The sequence below is a fragment of the Desmodus rotundus genome, chromosome 7, assembly GCF_022682495.2.
Source record: "Desmodus rotundus isolate HL8 chromosome 7, HLdesRot8A.1, whole genome shotgun sequence".
NCBI lineage: Eukaryota > Metazoa > Chordata > Mammalia > Chiroptera > Phyllostomidae > Desmodus > Desmodus rotundus.
Window position 1 is genome coordinate 63,425,758 of NC_071393.1, and position 19,736 is coordinate 63,445,493.

Below are 19,736 nucleotides of genomic sequence, written 5' to 3' on the forward strand. Positions count from 1 at the left end.
TCTTCTAGTCCCCACGGTAGGAACAAAGTCGTGGTGTTTGCGCAGAATATGCTTCGTGCATTCCACCGTGCCCCTCCGCGCATTCCAACTATAGACAAAGAGTCCCACCCTAACTTTTTCCTGTCCCAATTACTGAGTGATACAGTAGCAGCTGCCCAAACTTGCCCTCCTTTTCAGTCGGCAGATCTCCACCTCCGGGTCAGTTAGCACGAGCTTCCACCACCTCCCGTCAGCGCACCGGAGATCCCTGCGCAGACACCCCTGTTCCTCTCACACTCGGCGCTCCGCCCCTCCAGGAAAGTAGATCCGGCCAGGCAGACAAAAGTTTGGGAGAGAAGTCCCGTCGGTGCTGAGTGTGAGAGCGAGGGGGGCGGGGGCTGGGGCTGGGGAGAGTGGGGCGGCTGGGCGACTTGGTTCGTGAACGGAAAGACCTGCGAATGGGACAGCCGCGGCCTTAGGCCCCTCTACCCCTGCTTAACCCCTAGTGCGCGGGGGGGGGGGGGGGGGCGGGATACAGCCCCTCTTGCTGGGGGATGCTGTGGGATTCCTGGCACCGGCATTCGGGCCGCCCGCTAAATCCCGTGTGCCTGCCCTGTGTCCCTGGGGAACCGGAATTCGGCCGCAGGGAAAAAGAAGCGGCAGCTGAGACGCTGCAGTGTGCCTGTCGGGGAGGGGGCTGGAGGCCCCAGGCCCGAGGGTATGGAGCGGTTAGGAGAGAAAGCCAGTCGCCTGCTGGAGAAGTTAAGACTTTCGGATTCCGGCAGCGCTAAGTTTGGCCGCAGAAAGGGAGAATCTAGCCGGTCTGGGTCTGATGGGATCCCCGGACCCGGCAAGGGGAGACTGAGTGGGTCGGGGTTACTGAGAAAATCGGGGCCCGGTGGAGGTACTGGGGGACCTGGGGATGAGCCCTTGGAGCCAGCCCGGGAGCAAGGCCCCCTGGACGCTGAGCGGAACCCGCGCGGCTCCTTTGAGGCGCAGCGCTATGAGGGCTGCTTTTCCGGGGGTCCGCCTTCCACCCGGGCCTTGCCTCTACCTCAGTCACTGACCCCAGACTTTCGACTGGAGACCACGGCCCCAGCCCTAAGCCCCCGCTCCAGTTTCGCCAGTAGCTCAGCCAGTGACGCAAGTAAGCCGTCCAGTCCCCGAGGCAGCCTGCTGTTGGACGGGGCGGGGGCCGGCGGAGCTGGAGGTAGCCGACCCTGCAGCAATCGTACCAGCGGCATCAGCATGGGCTACGACCAACGCCACGGCAGCCCCCTGCCTGTCGGGCCATGCCTGTTTGGCCCACCTCTGGCAGGGGCTCCAGCGGGCTATTCCCCTGGAGGGGTGCCTTCTGCTTACCCCGAGCTCCACGCAGCCCTGGACCGACTGTGCGCTCATCGGTCCCCGGGGTTCGGCTGCCAGGAAAGCCGCCACTCGTATCCCCCGGCCTTGGGCAGCCCTGGGGCTCTAGCCGGAGCTGGAGTGGGAGCGACAGGGCCCCTGGAGAGACGAGGGGTGCAGCCGGGACGACACTCGGTGACCGGCTACGGGGACTGCGCTGCGGGGGCCAGATACCAGGACGAGCTAACAGCATTGCTGTGCCTGACGGCGGGCACAGGTGGACGTGAGGTCGGTGCCCGTGGGGAACCCTCGACAATTGAACCGTCTAGTCTCGAGGAGCCGCCAGCTCCTTTCGTTCCGGAGGCCACCCGACCCCGAATGCGGGAGCCGGAGGCCAGAGAGGACTACTTCGGTGAGTGAAGTGATTAGGGAAAGGAAGGGACCCGTCACTGCAGTTGGTTGCTCACTACCCCGACAGCCCAAATTGCCGACGCCGGGTGGTCAGAGGCAGAGAAGCGGGTTCTAGAAAAGAAGCTAGAGGGACTTCTTAGTGGGTTTTACATGGACTAGGGGCCCCTTATTCCTGCTGAATTCTAATCCCCCCAGATTATATTTTGAGCCTCAGTTCTCCAGACTTTGGAGGCTCGGTTTTTCGCTGAAGCAGGCCGCTTAGGGAGGGGGCCATGGGGCAGTGAGAGCATCCCCCATCATGCACCCCCCTCGGTGGCGGTGCCCCTGCAGGCTTCTGTGCGCTGAGCCCCCACGCGGGCCCAGGCTCCGCCCGCAGGAATTCGGGGAATTCGCGGTGGGGGGGGCTGGGGAGCCGAGGGGACGGGGCGGGCGCGCCGCGTGCGTGCCGGCTCCTGTCCCGACGTTCCAGGTGCCCGCGGGCGGGGCCGGCTGTGCTGTGCAGGGCGGAGGGGTGGGGTGCGGTGGAAGGGGGGCGAGGGAGTGCTCCATAACTCGCGTGGAGCTATGGCCGCGGTTGGGGAAATGGAACATGAGAGGGAGGATGAAGCGCTCTGAGTCACAAAGCAGGGAGCCTACTGGTGCCGGCCCCAGACCTGCTGGCTCGATGCTTGCGTGGGCATTTAAGCAGAGCCCCGGTGGTGTCAGCTTCTATTTTCCCCATCCGGAAGTCGGGGCAGACGGCATGATCACTGGGGCACCATCACCCCTGATGGATAATAACCACGTGTAACTGCCAGAATAACGTGGTCTTAAGTTCTGGCCATTACCTGCTCAGAATTAAGTCTAGAAGTAGCTTACTTTTCTGCTGCTAAGGAAGCCTGGTCGTCGTCTCTCTCCCCTCACGTCTTTAAGAAGTATTGATTGATTTTATGTTTCAGCTGTGGGGGGAATATTAGTGTCTTGAACTCTTTCAGCCAAGACCTACAGGCAACACTTTGCTATATAAAGAGATACTAATCCGATTGGGAGAGGAAGAACAGAAAGAAGTGGAGGGCTCACCCCCAGGGCTATGGGCCTCTTCAATTTTCCAAGCATCTCCTCATTTTTCTCCCTGTCCGTTTTCCTGCCCTGGAACCCATGCTCTAACCTCTATGGCTAGAAATGTGAGTGGGGAGAGAACCCCAGCCAGAGAGGGAAGGTTGGAGAGGAGGTGCAGAGGCAGCAAGGCTGCAGGCTGGAGGGGCTTGCCTGGCTTAACCCAATCCCTTCCACTGTTTTTCCTCTACCCTCAGAGAGGAAAGCCCCAAACAGATGGAAGCTTTCGTCAAGGGAGACAATGTGACAGGATCCTTTTTGCAGTTTTCTTTTGAGCCCCAGGAGAAATGGTGGTTTGGTGGAAAGAAGTTTATTTGGCTAAGCCATCAGAACCAAAAGGAAAAAAGAGCTCAGAGAGGGTGCAATAAAATGGCAGGAAGAACCTAGGTGTGGATGTCCTGGGTTAGAGGAAGTGAGGCAAACATGCCTGAGCAATTTGCTCTTGCCTTCCCATAATACCCAAGTCTTTGCAATGAAATGGCTTTGACTGTGCACCCTGGCATGACAGTCTTGGGGCAGAGCTTCACTCCCATGGGGAGGCCACGTTTTGACCCCAGAGGTAGGGGCCTGTTCTCCCTGTAGATCAGATTGCCTCCTCTGACAGAACCCCCAGCCTAACTGTACCCTCCTACTCCTGCCCTTAGTAGGGGCCCTGTTCCTTAGGCACAGCTTTACCCAGCTGCCAGAGGGTGGGAGCAGGACAGGCCCGGGCCCATCAGTTGCTGCAGCTGCTGCACGGGCTCCAAAGCCCCTGGGCAAAGACTGGGATGGGCCCCAACAGGCAAGGAGTGTGGCAGTGTGCCGAGGCGTAGAGGTGGGGCGGGGTGAGGCAGGCCCATTTGGGATCTGCTCCCCAAAGACAGGCCCTCACCCTCACTCATGAACCTGGAATTGGGGAGTGGAGGGAGGGAAGAACACACCCAGGAAAGGCGGGTGCCAGAGCCAGATGCACATATTTTAGGGGGGATGTTGGGGCAAAGCAGTTCAGCTCTGTCCCTCCCATGATAGAAGATGACAGGGAGACATCAGGGATCCTGCCACCCTCCCCCCTCTTCCTATGCAACCCCCTCTGGGAACATACCCTCCATTCTCAGCAGCCACCTCCCTCCAGGAGTCATGCTCACATGGTGCCCTTCGCGTAGGGCTCACCGCTGAGCCAAATCCTTCCTCTTCCATTCTTGGAAGCCTGGAGGTACAGAGCAGTGAGAAGTCATTCTGTACCTGAATACCAGCTCATTTCACACATGGGGAAACAGGTCCCAGAGGGGATTTTTAGGCCTGGCCTGCTTTCTCTAGGGAGTCTTTTGAGTCTGCTGCTGGGCCTGTATGGACTGGCATCTCCGACTATTTGTCCCACATAGTGCAACAGGGATTATACTTTGCCTCTTTAGCTTTTCTCCCTAATAGAAAGTAAGCATTTGAAAGCAATAGAAAAGTCAAAGATAATGCTTTATCTTTGCAAAGATAAACACAAAGCATTATCTTTGACTTTTCTCCAGTTTTCACAGTGTTGAGCACAGTATTTTTGCTAGGCACAAGATAGATGCTCAGAAAATATCTGTTGATTAATCAATGAATAAGAATGGATCTGCTCAGGCAAGACCTTGCTGCATTCCATTTCTCACTATCCTCTTTTCCCAGAAGGGAGCGCATCAATGGGAGGCTCTGACTGGTGGTCCTCTGGCATAATCAGGAAAGAGCAGGAATCCCTGGTTTTGAGCAGGGCGGTGGGGTGAGGTGTGATGCTGACAACATCTCTCCCCTCAGGCACCTGTATCAAGTGCAACAAAGGCATCTATGGGCAAAGCAACGCCTGCCAGGCCCTGGACAGCCTCTACCACACACAGTGCTTTGTCTGCTGCTCTTGTGGTGAGTGTTGCCCCCCGAGACCTGGACCGGGACCCAAGGCCTCAAGCACTTCCCACACATACACAATCACAAGTGTCTAGGGAAGCAAGAGCAGAACTTGCTCCCCTTCATCTGCTCTCAGAACAGCTGTCCCCACCATGTGTCTGGACGTCCACTACTGCCCCACCCTCTCTCTTGCTTCCCTTCTCTGTCTCTAACTGGTTCTCCCACCCCTATTTTGGGTCTGCTTTCTAGAAGCAGTCTTCCCTCTGTTCAGCCTCTTTCCTCCCCTCTGTTCCTTCCTCTTTTGCCTCCCTAGTGCCCAGCCTGGACTCCCACCTCTCCTTAGTGGGGTTTGGTCTTGGGCAGCCCAGTTGCCTGGGGCGACAGTGAAAGATTGGAATGTAGGAAGGGCGGGAGTGGGCTGGGGGAGTGGGGGACTATAGGGGGCAGTGAGGGGGGGTTTTCTCTTGGCTGGTCAGAGTTCAGCCACCTCGCTAGAGTGCAGGCCACCAGGCCATGCCAAGCTGATGACATCACGCTCCAGGAATGCCCGCTGTTAACTCAGGAGGCCCGAGGCAGGGGGAGGGGACCTACTCCCAGTGGCCTTAACGCCCCCGGCCCTTCCCTCACTGCCCCTCATTACCTCCTCCCCAGTGCTTACCCACTCTGATTCCTTTGCTACACCCTTAATCTCCTATCTCTGCTTGTCTGACTCCAGTGCTCAGTTTTTCTCTCACCCTTCATCCCCACCCCCCAGCCTCTGCCTGATTCTCTTTAGGTTCATCTATCTGTCTGTCCGTCTGTTTATAGGGCCTCTTCCAGGTATCTCTCTCCCTCTCTACTCCCCTGTGCCTCGTAAGTTTCTAAGTCAGCTTTTCTAAACCACTGGGCAGAGCTGGGAGTGGAGATTTTGATGAAAAAAGGGCAGAGGTGGGAGAAAGACCCATTCTCCACCCTGGTCTCACTCCTCCCCTATTCCTGACAATGTAGGTGTCCCGGAGTAGTGCCTAGGTGTTGGTCACCTGCGAAATGGTCCTGCCTTGTCTGTTCATAGAAGATCCTGAGCTGCCTATGACCCTGGAAACTCTTGGTCCCTCTATGCCTGGTGCAGCAGGAAAGGCTACCAGCTTTGCTCCCATACAAAGCATTTTGTCTTCAGCAGTAACTCTTAATAAGTCCTGACCTCCATAGAGCCTATCCCTGGAGGGAGACAGATTAGGCTTGGAGAGCAGGATAGCTCTGCCCAGACAAAGATGCTCTGCTCCTAGTTTGAAAGGTCCCAGAGGGCAAGGTCTGTGACAGTGTGATTGTGATCATCTCTCTGTGTGTCACCTTCTTCAGAGCTCCTTTAACCACGTACTCAGCCTGTGGTTGGCTTTGCTCTCCCAAGTGGCTCCTTGTGCACCGGGCACTGGAGAGGAAGGCAGGAGCTAGAGGAACAGCGAGCAGAGAAGAGGGGAGATTGGCAAAAACGAGGCTAAAGCAGATTAGAATTGCATCAGATGGGGTTTTTTGTGTGTGGGGAGGGAGGACAGACAGCAGTTAGGAGGGTTTAAATATATCACACAGCACTGGAGAGCACTGAGTGGGGAAGCCCTGGTCCTGGATATCAGGATAGGCTCCAGCTCCTTCTCTGCTGCTTCTAGGGAGAACTTTGCGCTGCAAGGCTTTCTACAGCGTCAATGGCTCTGTGTACTGTGAGGAAGATTATCTGGTGAGTGAAAGGGATCCCCTCCCTGGGCTTAGAATTGGCTCCCACACTGGCACCTTCATCTTTGTAGCCCATTGAGATTCCAGCCATCAGGTCATTCTCAGCTTGTAACATCCTCCCTTGGTCTCTAGTTTTCAGGGTTTCAGGAGGCAGCTGAGAAATGCTGTGTCTGTGGTCATTTGATTTTGGAGAAGGTAAGCAAAACATTTTCAGCAGAGACTCTGTAAGACTGAGGGGTAGAGTCAGGGACTAAAGGAGTAATAAGAAAAGGAGGGGTGGCAGCACCTACCACCAGAGAGTCAGTTTCATCCATTCTGCCCCAGAACAACTGTTTACAGTGGCTTCTCTCCGCCTCTGAGATCAAGTCTGGACACCTAATCCTGCCGTTGCTAGACCTGTGTGATCTGACCTCTCCCAAATTCTCCAGGCACAGTCTGGCCCTCCAGCCAAGCTAGGAATATGGGGTTCTGCGTCTTTATCCCCTTTGTGCTACTGGCTAGAATCAGTTGGAACTCAGTTTTCTTTTCTGTAAGAAAGAGTGATTGAATTGGACCAGTGGTGCTCAGCCCTGGCAGCCTAGCAGATCACCTGAGAAGGAGTAAAGAAAAATACCAGTGCCTGGGTCATCAGCAGAGCCTGTGGTGAACGCACACCTGGATAATACTTCTGGGGTGGGATCCAGGCTTTTGGTGGTCTTTAAAAGCTCCCTGGATGATTCTATTGTGCAGCTAGGGCTGAGATCCACTAGCCTGGGTCTTCTCTGAAACCTTTTCCAGGGTTTCTGCCTCCACTTTAAGACTCCTTGGTTGCCTCAGATGTAGCATTATTCTGGGAGGATAGCAAGGGGTTGGGTGAGTTTCGTGGGGGCAACAGGGAACATCATGGGTAGCTGGAGAGCTGGGACTGGTGGGAGACTGATTCTCTTCCCACTCCACGGGCCAGATCCTACAGGCAATGGGGAAGTCCTATCACCCCGGCTGCTTCCGATGCATCGTGTGCAACAAGTGCTTGGATGGTATCCCCTTCACTGTAGACTTCTCCAACCAGGTGTACTGTGTCACCGACTACCACAAGTGAGTCCACCCCTTGGGGTATGGTGTGGAACTGGGCTCAGGGATTTCTGAATCTCAGCTTATCTCCACCGTCTCTCTTTCAGAAATTATGCTCCTAAATGTGCAGCCTGTGGCCAACCCATCCTCCCCTCAGAGGTCAGTATGTCTGGGTTCTCCTGCAGGGTGGCCAGTGCTGCTGCCTCTAGGGAAGGGACAGCGACATGGTGCCTGGCCTCCCTCGGGATACAGTGGTGCTGAGGAATGTACTCTGTGAAGATTCCCGTGTGACTCTGCTCTCAGGGTCACCATCCTGACCCTAACATCCGTGCCGGGACATGTCTGGCAGCCTCACTGGGCCCGGGCTCTGTCTCTTCTCTCCCAGTCCAAAGGAAGAGACTTTCTTTGAGGTCAAGGTCACCAGATCCCAGATGTAGGGAGTGGGAAAAGGTGGGAAGAACCTTCAGGGCTGGTAGGAAGGGGTTAGAAATGATTTATGCTAAGGGTGTGTGCTAAGGGTGTGCCTAGCCAAAGTCAATGAGGAACCAGACCCTATTGGATCTCCTTGTCCTCGGCTTAGCCTACCCCTTTCCCTTCCTTTTACTTCCCTTACAGCTGGGAGAGGTAGGGAAGGCCAAGCCCCTGAGGCCAAGGAAAGGGAGGGGGAAGTTCCAGTAGGACTTGTAATCACCATCTGAAAGCTACAGAGGATTGCAGAGAAGCTCTAGAGGCCTTTTTATGGTTTTCCCATTTGGGGTGGGGGAGGCCTGTACAGGGGAGGATGGAATTGGGGTTGTCATACTGCTCTCATCCCCATGGGGGTCTGCATTATTTCAGGGCTGTGAGGACATTGTGAGGGTGATATCCATGGACCGAGATTATCACTTTGAGTGCTATCACTGTGAGGTGAGTGTTGGGGGCCAGGGCTCCTGGAGGAGAATTGGTATAGGGCCCAGGGAAGTCAAGTCCTAGGACTTGAGTATAGGAGAGTATAGAGCATGGAACACTAAGAAGCTGCCCTGACCTATCTGCAATCTCTTTCTCATCCTCCAGCTAGTCTCTCTGGTCCTAGTTGTTTAGTCCTTTCTGAATCTGGTTTTCCTAAACTCGAGACTCCTAAAACTATAGGGCCTCCTGGTATCCTCTGGAAATGGAGCCTGTCTTATTATTTCTGCTGTAGCAGCGACACCTGGTGTCCAGCTGAGGTATTTTCTCTGGTTTCTCTTCTGGGAGTCAGTCGGTTCCTACCTACCCTTTTTCTTCTAGTCCATTGAAGTCTGGTGTCGAGCATGGCAGACTTCCAAGATGTCCAAGGTGCCTGGGCTGAGGTCAACTAGATGTCCTCTTTCCCTAGGACTGCCGGATGCAGCTGAGTGATGAGGAAGGCTGCTGCTGCTTCCCTCTGGATGGGCACTTGCTCTGCCACAGCTGTCACATGCAGCGGCTCAGTGCTCGACAGCTCCCTGCCAACTATATCTAAGCTGTAGTTGCTGCTGCTGCCATCACCACCATTGACAAATTTCTCGGGCCAGTGGGCCCCCCCGAGGCCATCTGAGGCAAAGGATGTACTTTCAGGCCTGGCAGAAGAGTCCCTTGGGGAAGGCCCCAAGGGCCAGAGACCCAAAGATCATGACATTCCAATGGATTGTGAAGGAGGAACCTTCCAGTTACCATGATGGGGGTGACTGGCCTCCTTTCCACGTGTGCAACCTATGCTGTACCATATACTTAGGCACACACAGGCAGATTCCAGTATACTCTAAAGTTCTGATTCTAGTCTGATCTCCAGTGTGTGTCTCTGCATAAATCAAGCAGTGTTCTGGTTCTGGATTATAGGAAGAAAGGACATGGGAACTCCTGACTGTTTTGTGCCCCACACGTGGGGTCAGACATGGGGTCAGCCAGGTTCTTACCACACCACAGTATCTTATTTCTGTATCTAGATGAAGAGGTGGACCTTGTTAATGAGTTATTTCTTGGCCACCTTCTCTCCAAGGACTAAGCTGCTCACCTCTCTGTTGGGAATGGAGACCAGCTCCAGGTGGGCCTGCTGCCTGTGTTGCCTGTTTCTCAGGGACTCACGTGGGCCTGGGGTGCCTGTTCTTGGTTCCTTTTCTCAGCTGGGAGAGGAGGTAATGAGTGGGTCTCTGGGTGTGAGGTTGCTGGGGGAGATGTTTAGGAAGCTTCAGGCTACCCACACTCCCTAGGTGTAAGTGCACTGAGCCCTTCCTCCCAGTATATGCACCCATGGGCATATTCTCCCATACACCTACTCACTTCCCTTCTTCTCAGGTCACTCTTACACTTGGTTGCCTAGCAGTAGCTCACTACTCCAGAGCTGCCACCGTTCAGAGGGATCCGGGATTACATCTACTGCAATTCCCAAACTCTTGCGGTTCTGGGGAGCCCGAGGGGCAAAACACTTTGACTTGATTCCAGTCAGTTTGACTGAAATTGGTTCACCTAACGCTGGATCTCTTAAAATCAGTTCATTGAAAACCTGTGTGTTTAAATTTCCAACCACTTCTGCCAAAAGTTCATATCCCTTTTGGGTTGTTTGTTCGTTTAGCCTTTTAGGTGTTCTGTTCTTTTTTGTCATGCTTTCAGTATTTCAAGGATTTATAACTCTTCATCCAAGAGAACTGAATTATCAGCAACATCAGTTTATCAAATTTGCAGCAATATGTAAATGATGAGATTGCTTCCTGCTACATTTATGGATATCTGTCTCTATGTTATCTACTTTTCAAACACTTTTTTAAAAAGCTTAAAGTTTCTAGTAATAAATTTAATTGGCACAGACATTTTGTGTATCATTTTTTGAGTTTCTTAATCCAACATTCCTTTACAAATTAGATGCCTTGAAAAATGTTACAAAGCTCAATATGATTTTATGCTTTGGTCTAACTTCCATATCCATGCTGTTAAAATGCCAATACATTCTAACAAATGAACAGGCATGTGGCATATTCAGTTGACTGACAATTCAAGGTTATACAGGTAACAGCAATATAAAGTGGAAGGGAGAATCTGCTAAATCCTTTTGAGAATGCTGCAGATTTGATAAATACTTATTTTAGACTAATTGTCTCTAGGTAAATTGGTTTTAGGTGAATTAATTTGATAATCTTGAATCCTTAGTCTTCATTCTTGGTCACTTGGAATGTCATAATGGAAATAATGACTCCTGAGAATAGAAATTCCACATTTAAGCCCTGGCTGGGTGGCTCCGTTGGTTAGAGCATCACCCTGATACACCAAGGTTGCACATTCAATCCCCAGTCAGGGCACATACTACAGGCAAGCTGTGAATGCATAAATAAGTTTCTCTCTCTCAAAAGTAAAAAAAAAAAAAAAATTACACATTTAGGGGTCATTCTAAGATGACTATGCCAGCCAGCCTGGGAATTGCATAGAAGAGGCCTCAATGAGAAAATGAGTGAGAGTAGGAGTTCAGATTCATACCAGAGGGGCAAATGCACTTTGGAGGAATAAATGTGCTGATACTAGACTACTTGTTCTACAGCTGGAATTACTTGTAACTATTATTATTAGATTCTGTGACTGGGAAATTTTCTCAGCAGGGTGCTCCAGGCCTGAGAGATCCAGAGAAGCATGTGTAACTTTATATCTACCCCTTCAGTATTTTCTTTACTCTTGGGGTCTTGTCTACTCTGTCATTCTGACCCTTTGTTTCTTACTCTGATTTTGACCTCCATCTGCTGCTGACTGGCTGATTCTTTTCTTGGTCTATGCTCACCAAGACTTTTCTTGCCACTGTGGCTACTTTGTTTCCTGAGGAAAAACAGTGCTAACATCTGATGAGGACAGACAGGCCCAGGGAAGGCAGGCCATGGCAGGATTGCAGCCCCAGCCACCCCCATCACTGACAGGCTCTTCTTCCTACTCACTGGGAGATAGCTCATCCTTAATAGTTGTATTTAATATTTACGGTTGATAGTGAAAAATTCATAGGGTGCTGCCAAGGATACAGCAACAGGTAGATTGTGTTTGGCACAATCCACCTGATTGCCATCAATAGCCACTAGGCCTGAGATGGGATAGGGGAGAAAATGGAAGAATTATGGATTCATTTTGTGTCTTTTTAGGCTAGAGTCACAGGACAGGAGTCAGGCTTTTACAGATGACTTTGGCTATTTGCTCTGACTAGTCCCATTTGTCGCAGGCCTGAATGTGGTTAATCAAGAATAAGGCTGGGCTCTGGCTGGGTGGCTCAGTTGATTGGAGCATCGTTCGGTACACCAAAGGTTGTGGGTCTGATTCTGGGTCAGGGCACATACCTGGGTTGCAGGTTGGATCCCTAGTTGGGGTGCATATGGGAAGCAACCAATCGATGTTTTCATATCAATGTTTTTCTCTCTCTTCTCTCTCCTCTCTCTCAGAGCTCTCAAATCAATAAACATATCCTTGAGTGGGGATTAAAAAAAAAAAGTTCTTTAAAAAATAAGGCTGGTGGTGGCTCTCTGCCTTACTCCTTAGAGATGTTTCCACTTTCCCTGCCTGGAGCTCTCAAAGCCAGGATGTGGTAAGATCCCATTCATAATCAGGCTGGAGACTGTCCTCAGCCTTGGAGGAGGACAGTTTTTTTCTATTTTGTTTGTTCATCTATTTTGTACTTTAGATTCCATGTGTAAGTGAAATCATACGGTATTTGTCATTCTCTGTCTGACTTATTTCTAGGGAAAGAGCTAGTTCCAGACACATAAAGCCAGTTGGACGAGGTCCTTGAGATTGTACCTCTACAGAAGGGAATAAAAAGAGGAAGGAGACTAATAGAACTGAAATAAAAGCATTTGGAAAAACAAGCGGGCTAAAGCATTTTTATTTCATTTTGTGTTTTAGAAAGACCCATACCTCAGAACTGGCCTGGGGTCATTCAGAGCCCTAATGGTGAGGCTCCACAACAAGGACAAAGGTCCAACTGGTCTCAGCCCTTTGCATCCTCTCCTTCCTTGCAGCAAGAAGACATAAGACTGGGCTTCTGCTATGACAATTGCTTGTACAGGGCCCTTGAAACAGCCACACTTGGCTATAGTTGTAAACCACTAAGGTTTGACTTTGGAAATATGAGCAAACTTAGTGGGATGTGTAAATTAGACGAGTCTAACTGTGATGGGAGGAGAGTCATCAGAGGCAAATTCTGTGCCTGTGGGTATTATTTCACTTAAGCTTAGAAAGGATACTGCTGATGGTGAAGGGAGCCAAGGTGCTGTCCAAGCAGGGCGCAGTGTGCTGGGAGGAATACACCAGAAGGTACTGCTTAAGTATGTATCCCAGAGACTTAGAGCCAAGCCAGGTGTGACTTTAGAGATAACCCAGTCACCTAATTTTACTGAATGAAGAAATAGAAACTCTGAGTGATGAGACTTTTGAAGACCAAAAAAGAGCTTATTTTCCCTCTTTCCTCCCACTCCATCATAGGTATTCCCACAGCAAAGGTAAACTGGAAGTGTGATAAGCACTTCATTATGATATATATTTAGGGAAAGTTTAGTAGGAAAACCAGGGAACACAAAAAACTGATGAAAACATTTGGTTTTTATTAGTGTTTTTTGTTGTTAATTAGAATTGGCAGTAGCCAAAGTAACTTTAAAAGCACATTAGAAAAAGCAAAGGAAATATATTGCAGGAGAGTCCTTGCCTTTGAGAAGGTCACAGTCTAGCCAGGGAGACAAATACATAAAATGCCTTCAGAAGATTACAAGCAACATGTCAACAAGTGCAAAGTAATTGAGTGTTACAAACAAAAGACCTAATACTGCAGGGCACAGATGACAGGGGTGAGATTTTGTCTGGTTTAGATTGTAGATCAGAGAGCAGAGGCTCATAGGCTAAATCCTGCCACCAAACGCATTGAGTTTGGCCCACTGGCAGTTATTTTTTATAAAATTAATTTGAACCCTAGTTGAGGGGGAAATGCCAGCTAATAAATATACATAGAATGGTAGAATTTGACAAACAGCGTTTTGTGAACTTAACAAAATTATTGATCTGGCAAAGATTATTAATTGATGTTAAATCCATAGGTGAAATGGCTGGTAGACAACTGAACATTCAGTAGTGTAACACTATTGATTGTAACACTATCAGGTTAGTCTTGAGGCCAGAAGCTTGACCGTTGGAGGGATCAGACTGTCGTCACTTGTTTCCTAGAATGGGTCTTAGAATCACTAACCAGTAGACCAATTCTGGAGTGAGGCAAATACTTAACCCAACCCAGTATGTATTCTAGCTACTCCCCATCCCCCGAAAGAATTATTAGGTGTATCTTGCAGTTCACAGGAAATGCTGGGGATAGAGAACAAACTAAAGGACACTAGGAGATAGCAACTAGACAAATCCACATGGTGAGGCATTCTGTAGGGCACCTGGCCAGCTCTCTTCAGCAAGTCAGTATGACTTTTTTAAGTCAAAACTACTAGAGATACGGTATATAATAACAACATAATGCATGGTCCTGAATTTTCTGAATTTCATGGTCCTGGTTTAAACAATTTTCTATAAAAGATAATTGGGGTCAACTGGAAAAATTTTAACATGGATGGGATTAGATGAGGTGCAAATTATGAAGACTTCTGGTCAAGATGGTGGCATAGGTAAACACGGCTCGCCACCTCTCACAACCACATCAAAATTACAAGTAAATTATAGAACAACAATCACTCAGAACTGGCAGAAATCAGTTAAATGGAAGTCTGATAACTACTGAATTAATGAAACCACATCCATCAAGACTGGTAGAAGGGGCAGAGATGTGGAACAGGCTGGTCCCACATACGTGTGTGGTGGATGAAGATTCAGGAGGGATATCTCAGGAGCGAGGAGTCCCAGCCCCACACCAGGCCTCCCAGCCCAGGGTACCAGTGCCAGGAAAATAAGTCTCCACAAACTTCTGGCTGCAAAAACCATCAGGGATTGAGTCGGTGAAAGAAACTTCTAGAGTCCCAAGCAGTTCCTCTTAAGGAAACTACTCAGACTCATTCCGTCTGAGTTCCAGCCCAGGATCTTGAAAGTCACCAGTGGCATATGAAGAGAAACTGAAGTGTCTGGCCTCAAGGCGAGAGCTGAGGGACAGCTTTCTCCCAGACAGAAAGGTGGGCAGAGCCACAGAGCTGGCAGGCGGGTGCCATATCTGAGACTCCATCAACCCAAGAACAGAGACAGAATCATGGATATGATGCAACCAATCAATGAAGAGCATTTTGATGGTTGCCAAATGGGAGGGAGGTGGAGGGGAATGGGTGAAGAGGTGAGGGGATTAAGAAGTACAAATTGGTAGTTGCAGAATAGCCGCGGAGATGTACAGTACAGTATAGGAAATGGAGTAGCCACAGAACTTATACCCATGACCCATGGACATGAACAATGGTGTGGGGATTGCCTGAGGGAGTGGGGAGGAGCAGGGTGGAGGGAGGCAAAGGGGGAAAAATTGGGAAAACTGTAATAGCATAATCAATAAAATAAATATAATTTTAAAAAAAGAAAGGTCAAAATCATTAACAAACACTAGTTCCAAAACCATATATACAAGGTAATCATATTTTGTTTTTAAAATGTATTTATGGAAAAATCTGAAAGGATACACACTAAGGTAATCTCTGGTGAAAATACATTTTATTGTTGTTAGCCTACATTTTCTATTTTTATATAATACATGCGTACTGCCTCTGTAGTAAATTATTACAATAACTGGTTGCCAACATTGATAATTGAGGATATTTCACATAAAAATCTGTATATTGTATATGAACAGCTGGGTTTCTAAGGTTTTTAGAATAACCATATCCGTCACCCCTAGACTTCCAATCCCACATGGCAGCAATTGGTTGGAACTGAAGGATGGCTCCTCCTTTATTCAGTGTATTCTGTCCTTAGTTTGTCACAGTCCCTACCATTCCTTCCTCTGTACACTTCACAAATTGCTTACCTGCCTAGATCCCACAGGCATCTGAGTAAGTAACTCTTGATTTGGATGAACTGAATGACATCCCCATCTGTACATCCTCTCATTATTAATCATTTGAAGGTACCAGTAAATTAATTGACCAAGAAAAGCATCCATTTCAGAATTATCTGTGCCTATTTTTATCTTTTAGAATTATTTATTTATTCTTAGAGAGAGGGGAAGGGAAGGAGAAACATCGACGTGAGAGAGAAGCATTGACTGGCTGCGTCTCGCACACATCCCAACCAGGGACTGGGTCTGCAACCCAGGCATGTGCCCTGACCAGGAATGGAACTGGCCACCTTTCGATTTGTGGGAGGACACCTAACCAGCTGAGCCACACCAGTCAGGGCTGTGCCTGGGTCTTTTGTTTTGTTTTGTTTTTTAAATAAGGCAACCCAGTCATGGGAAACCCAGATGTGATACTTTATCTACTTAGCTACCATGCTTGCATACTATAAATTAGTTTACCAAAATTTCTCTTTCATAAATAGAAAGTATACTAAATTGCTAACTTCCTTAAGGTTTTAAGATTTTAATTTTTGTCATAACACCTTAATCACAGGATGAGTTTCAAAATTGACAATATTATGTTCTTCCCGAGCATGAAACTCGAAATACCCTATGGTTGGTCTCTTTCTACCACTGGTTCTAATATAATTTTCAAAGGAGTAAATTTCTTTCACATGCAACTCAGTGTAAGACAGTGTCACCATCAGTTTAAAATCCACACTTACCAGCCTGGCACATGTTTTCGCATTATAGCAGGACACTCAATCATTATAACAAGAACTGCACACCTTGGGTTTCATAACTAGCTTCTCAAAATGATACTAGTTGTCTTCTTCTGAATCAATTTCCTTTACTGTCTCATATTCCTATGGTAAAAATTGTCAATCTGTCCCATTTTTGGAGCCAAACTTCTCAGCTTTTCTTTCAGCTCTAAAATTCCCTGTTGAGCCTTGTTTATGTCCTCATTCACAATAGTGTCTTAAAGTAAAATCAGGCTTAGTCCAGATTGTACAACAAAAGTTTCCACGAATAGGCAGGCAACCCTTGAAGCCACTAGGGTCTGGATTTGAAATCCCTTGGAAGGGTTAAGCAATTGTAAAAATGGCATATAATGAACCTTTGTTCTAAAATTTTCATTTGATGTCATAGGTTGATTACATATTGTCTACCTACTTGTTATCTCCTTAAATCATGTACTTAACAATGGGCATAAAATTTTCTAGCTTAATTATCAATAGCTGTGACTCTGACTGTCTTTATTTTCCAGTGAATATCCTTAAAAATAATTCTAAAATCTCCTGACTGCCTGTGAAATTTTTAATTCCTAAAACTAGTTTCTGGGTCTAAAATACCATAGTATATTCCTGCTACTTGTCTTCAGATACTTTCAAAGTGGTGTTTTTCGGTTTTTTTTAAAGCATGGTTCCACAGTCCAATGGCTATTTTAATGTCCTGCCTTTGAAACTGGTTATTTAAGCCTACATTTTCAGTGTGAGACATAGTCTACTCAAAAGTTTCCATTAATTTGACAAGTAGAATACTAAATACTCACCTGAAATCTCTATCTTTGGAGCATTATTTTGTTTCCTGGATATAGTGTGGGAGGCAGAATCCCTGCAAATGTCTCGGCAATTCTTCTCTGCAATTCTGTTTCTTTTTTTAAACAAGATTTAATTTATTTAATTACAGAGAGAATGGAAGGGAGGGAGAGAGGGAGAGAAACATCAATGTGCAAGAGATACTTAGAATGGTTGCCTCTTGCACACCCCCACTGGGGACCTGGCCTGCAACCCAGGCATGTGCCCTGACTGGGAATTGAACAGGCAACCTTTTGGTCTACAGGCCAGCACTCAATCCACTGAGCTACACCAGCCAGGGCTTTTCTCTGAAATTCTGAACACTGCAGCAAAGGAATGTCTAAGTCTGGAAGGTTAAGTAGACTTTTTCTCAGATTCCCATTTACATTTTTCAAAAAACATATACATGAAAAGAAAAAATATATACGCGAATATTTAAAAAATACTTGATCAAGAGCAACATCTTCAAGAAGGTAGTGGATTTATGCCTAATTTATCTTTTTATACCCCCTCAACCCCACACCAGAGTTTAGCTCAGGAATACTTGTGCATGTTCTTGGCTTTATCATTAAAGAACATTTAAGAAGTGAGTGATTATATTTTGCATATGGCATAGCAGAAGGTGAGAGGAACAACATTGGTGAAGAGACAGGTAATAAAGGCCAAGCATTCCACAGAACAACAACAACAACAAAAACTATACAAGGTATTAGCATGCAGGGAGTGGTCAGAATTTCATTCTTTCAACAAATAAGTGCCTTTGTATGCCAAGCACTGAGATGGGCAACCTTGAAATCTTGGAGGAAGTACCTCCTTAAATACAAACCCAAACAAATTAAGGTTTTTAAAGAGTATTCGGCACTATTTCTCAGCAATAAAAAGACATGAATTTAAAAAATGAGTTATTGATGCTATCAATAACATATGAATCTCAAAATTAATTATGTTGTGAAATGAGCCAAAAAAGATTCCTTTTATATAAAATTCTAGAAAATACAAACAAATCTATAGTGAGAGAAAGCAGATCAGTGGTTGGGAATCACCAGAGAGAGAAGTTACAATAGAGCAAAGTAAACACTTAGGGAATGAAGCACATGTTCACCGTCTGGATTGTGGTGATGGTTTCACAGATGTATAGTTACGTCAAAACAGGATGAACTATATACTTTAAATATTGTATGACAAACTATCTCAATAAAGCTTTTTTTTTTTTTAAGCCATAACAAAAACGTGTGTGTGGGACGTAGGAATGGGAAGAAAGAGTGAATCCCACGGATTCATGCAATTCTTTTTTGCACAAGGATACCAACCAGATGGTGTCTGATTATAAGATCCTTTTTTCAGTATTTTGCTTCAGTTTAACTGCCAGGATGGTGTGTTGGCTCAACTTTCTAGTCTCATGTAGAACTGGCCTATGAAATCCAGCGCTTCAGGTAATCCAGTCTCCTCTTGGACTCATAATGCAGCTTGGACTCTTTGTCTCCATATCTACCTGCTGGGCTGTTTCCACCATTCTAAGTGGTCCAAATTATCTCTCCTTTCAGGCCTAGCTAAGATAAGATTTATTTCATAGTCTTCCCTATCCATTCCTGAAGAAAGAATTCTGTACCTTCTTCGAGTTTCTCTAGTATTTATAATCTAAACTGCTCTTTTCACACCTTTCTGTTGCTTAGTCACTGTTCATGTGCATGTCTTATCTTCTCAACTAGATTCTGAACCTCTTCAGATCTGGGGTTGGGTTATACATTACCTTTGTGTCTCTCCCAAGGCACTTAATAAGTGCTTAATATGTGTCAACTTTAAATCGCCTCATTTTGATAGTCTTTCCAAAGTTACTTTCTCAGCCATTATCTCATTTGATCATTACATCAACACTATGAGATTGGAGGAGCTAAAAAATATGTTATTTCCTCCTTTTGACAGATAAGGAACCTGAAGCTCAAGGTCACTCAGTATGTCAGAGACAGAGATGGGACAGATAATTGCATTTGAAGCTTTGATTCTATTCAAGGCTTCCTGTGACTCTCCTCCACTCTACCCTTGTACCTGAAAATAGGCCATTGCATCCTTTACCTCCTCATTTCCCAAATACTTTAGAGCTGCTTAGCCAAAGCTTTGTAGTACCATATTAGAAAACTTGACAAATATGAGACATGAGATTTCAGTAGACTCCTGATCAGCCCTGAGTCATCCAAACATGCCTCCTATTTTGCCCAAGTGCTATTTGCTAGGGGCATTATGACTGATGTTTAATGATGCTGCACTACAGAGCTGAGGAAGCATAAATGATTTTTAAAAGCCTTAGAAAATGACAGCACTGTAGTATTAAGCATGAAAGGTGGCAGCTGACAAGATGACTAGGGATATAAAATTTCTGCACTGGATTGCACTATTCTATGTATTGCTAGAATAATTCTCTAGTTGGTACTAAAAGAAAAGGTTAAATTCTACCACCCAGCACACCTAGACTGAGATTCCTTCCCTACCAGCTACACCATCAGCTTCTCCTCTGATGCAAGAGACTTTGTACCTTGGTGCAATTTACTTAGCATCAAATATTATTTTTGAAATAATTCACCTGATGACAGATTTCAATCAACTCTGGAAAGATGATGGTAGGGTTTAAGACAGGAAGGTGGGGGGACCCCCTTAGGAGGAACAACAACCTTCGGTTGAAGTCCCTAGCCAACCTGAGGTTAAGCCCATTGAGGAAGTCAGGGAAAATTTCCCCTTCCTCCATC

General features: G+C 47.3%; 1 protein-coding gene across 1 annotated transcript; it reads left to right on the forward strand.

Annotated features, from left to right (window-relative positions):
• Positions 1 to 412: 412 nt before the first annotated feature.
• AJUBA (ajuba LIM protein) lies at positions 413 to 12,266 on the forward strand. Its single transcript, XM_024556088.4, has 8 exons — positions 413 to 1,735; positions 4,597 to 4,698; positions 6,327 to 6,394; positions 6,523 to 6,585; positions 7,334 to 7,464; positions 7,548 to 7,599; positions 8,278 to 8,346; positions 8,795 to 12,266. The coding sequence occupies exons 1-8, from the start codon at positions 700 to 702 to the stop codon at positions 8,918 to 8,920; spliced, it is 1,647 nt and encodes a 548-aa protein (XP_024411856.1). The 5' UTR covers positions 413 to 699; the 3' UTR covers positions 8,921 to 12,266.
• Positions 12,267 to 19,736: the final 7,470 nt, after the last annotated feature.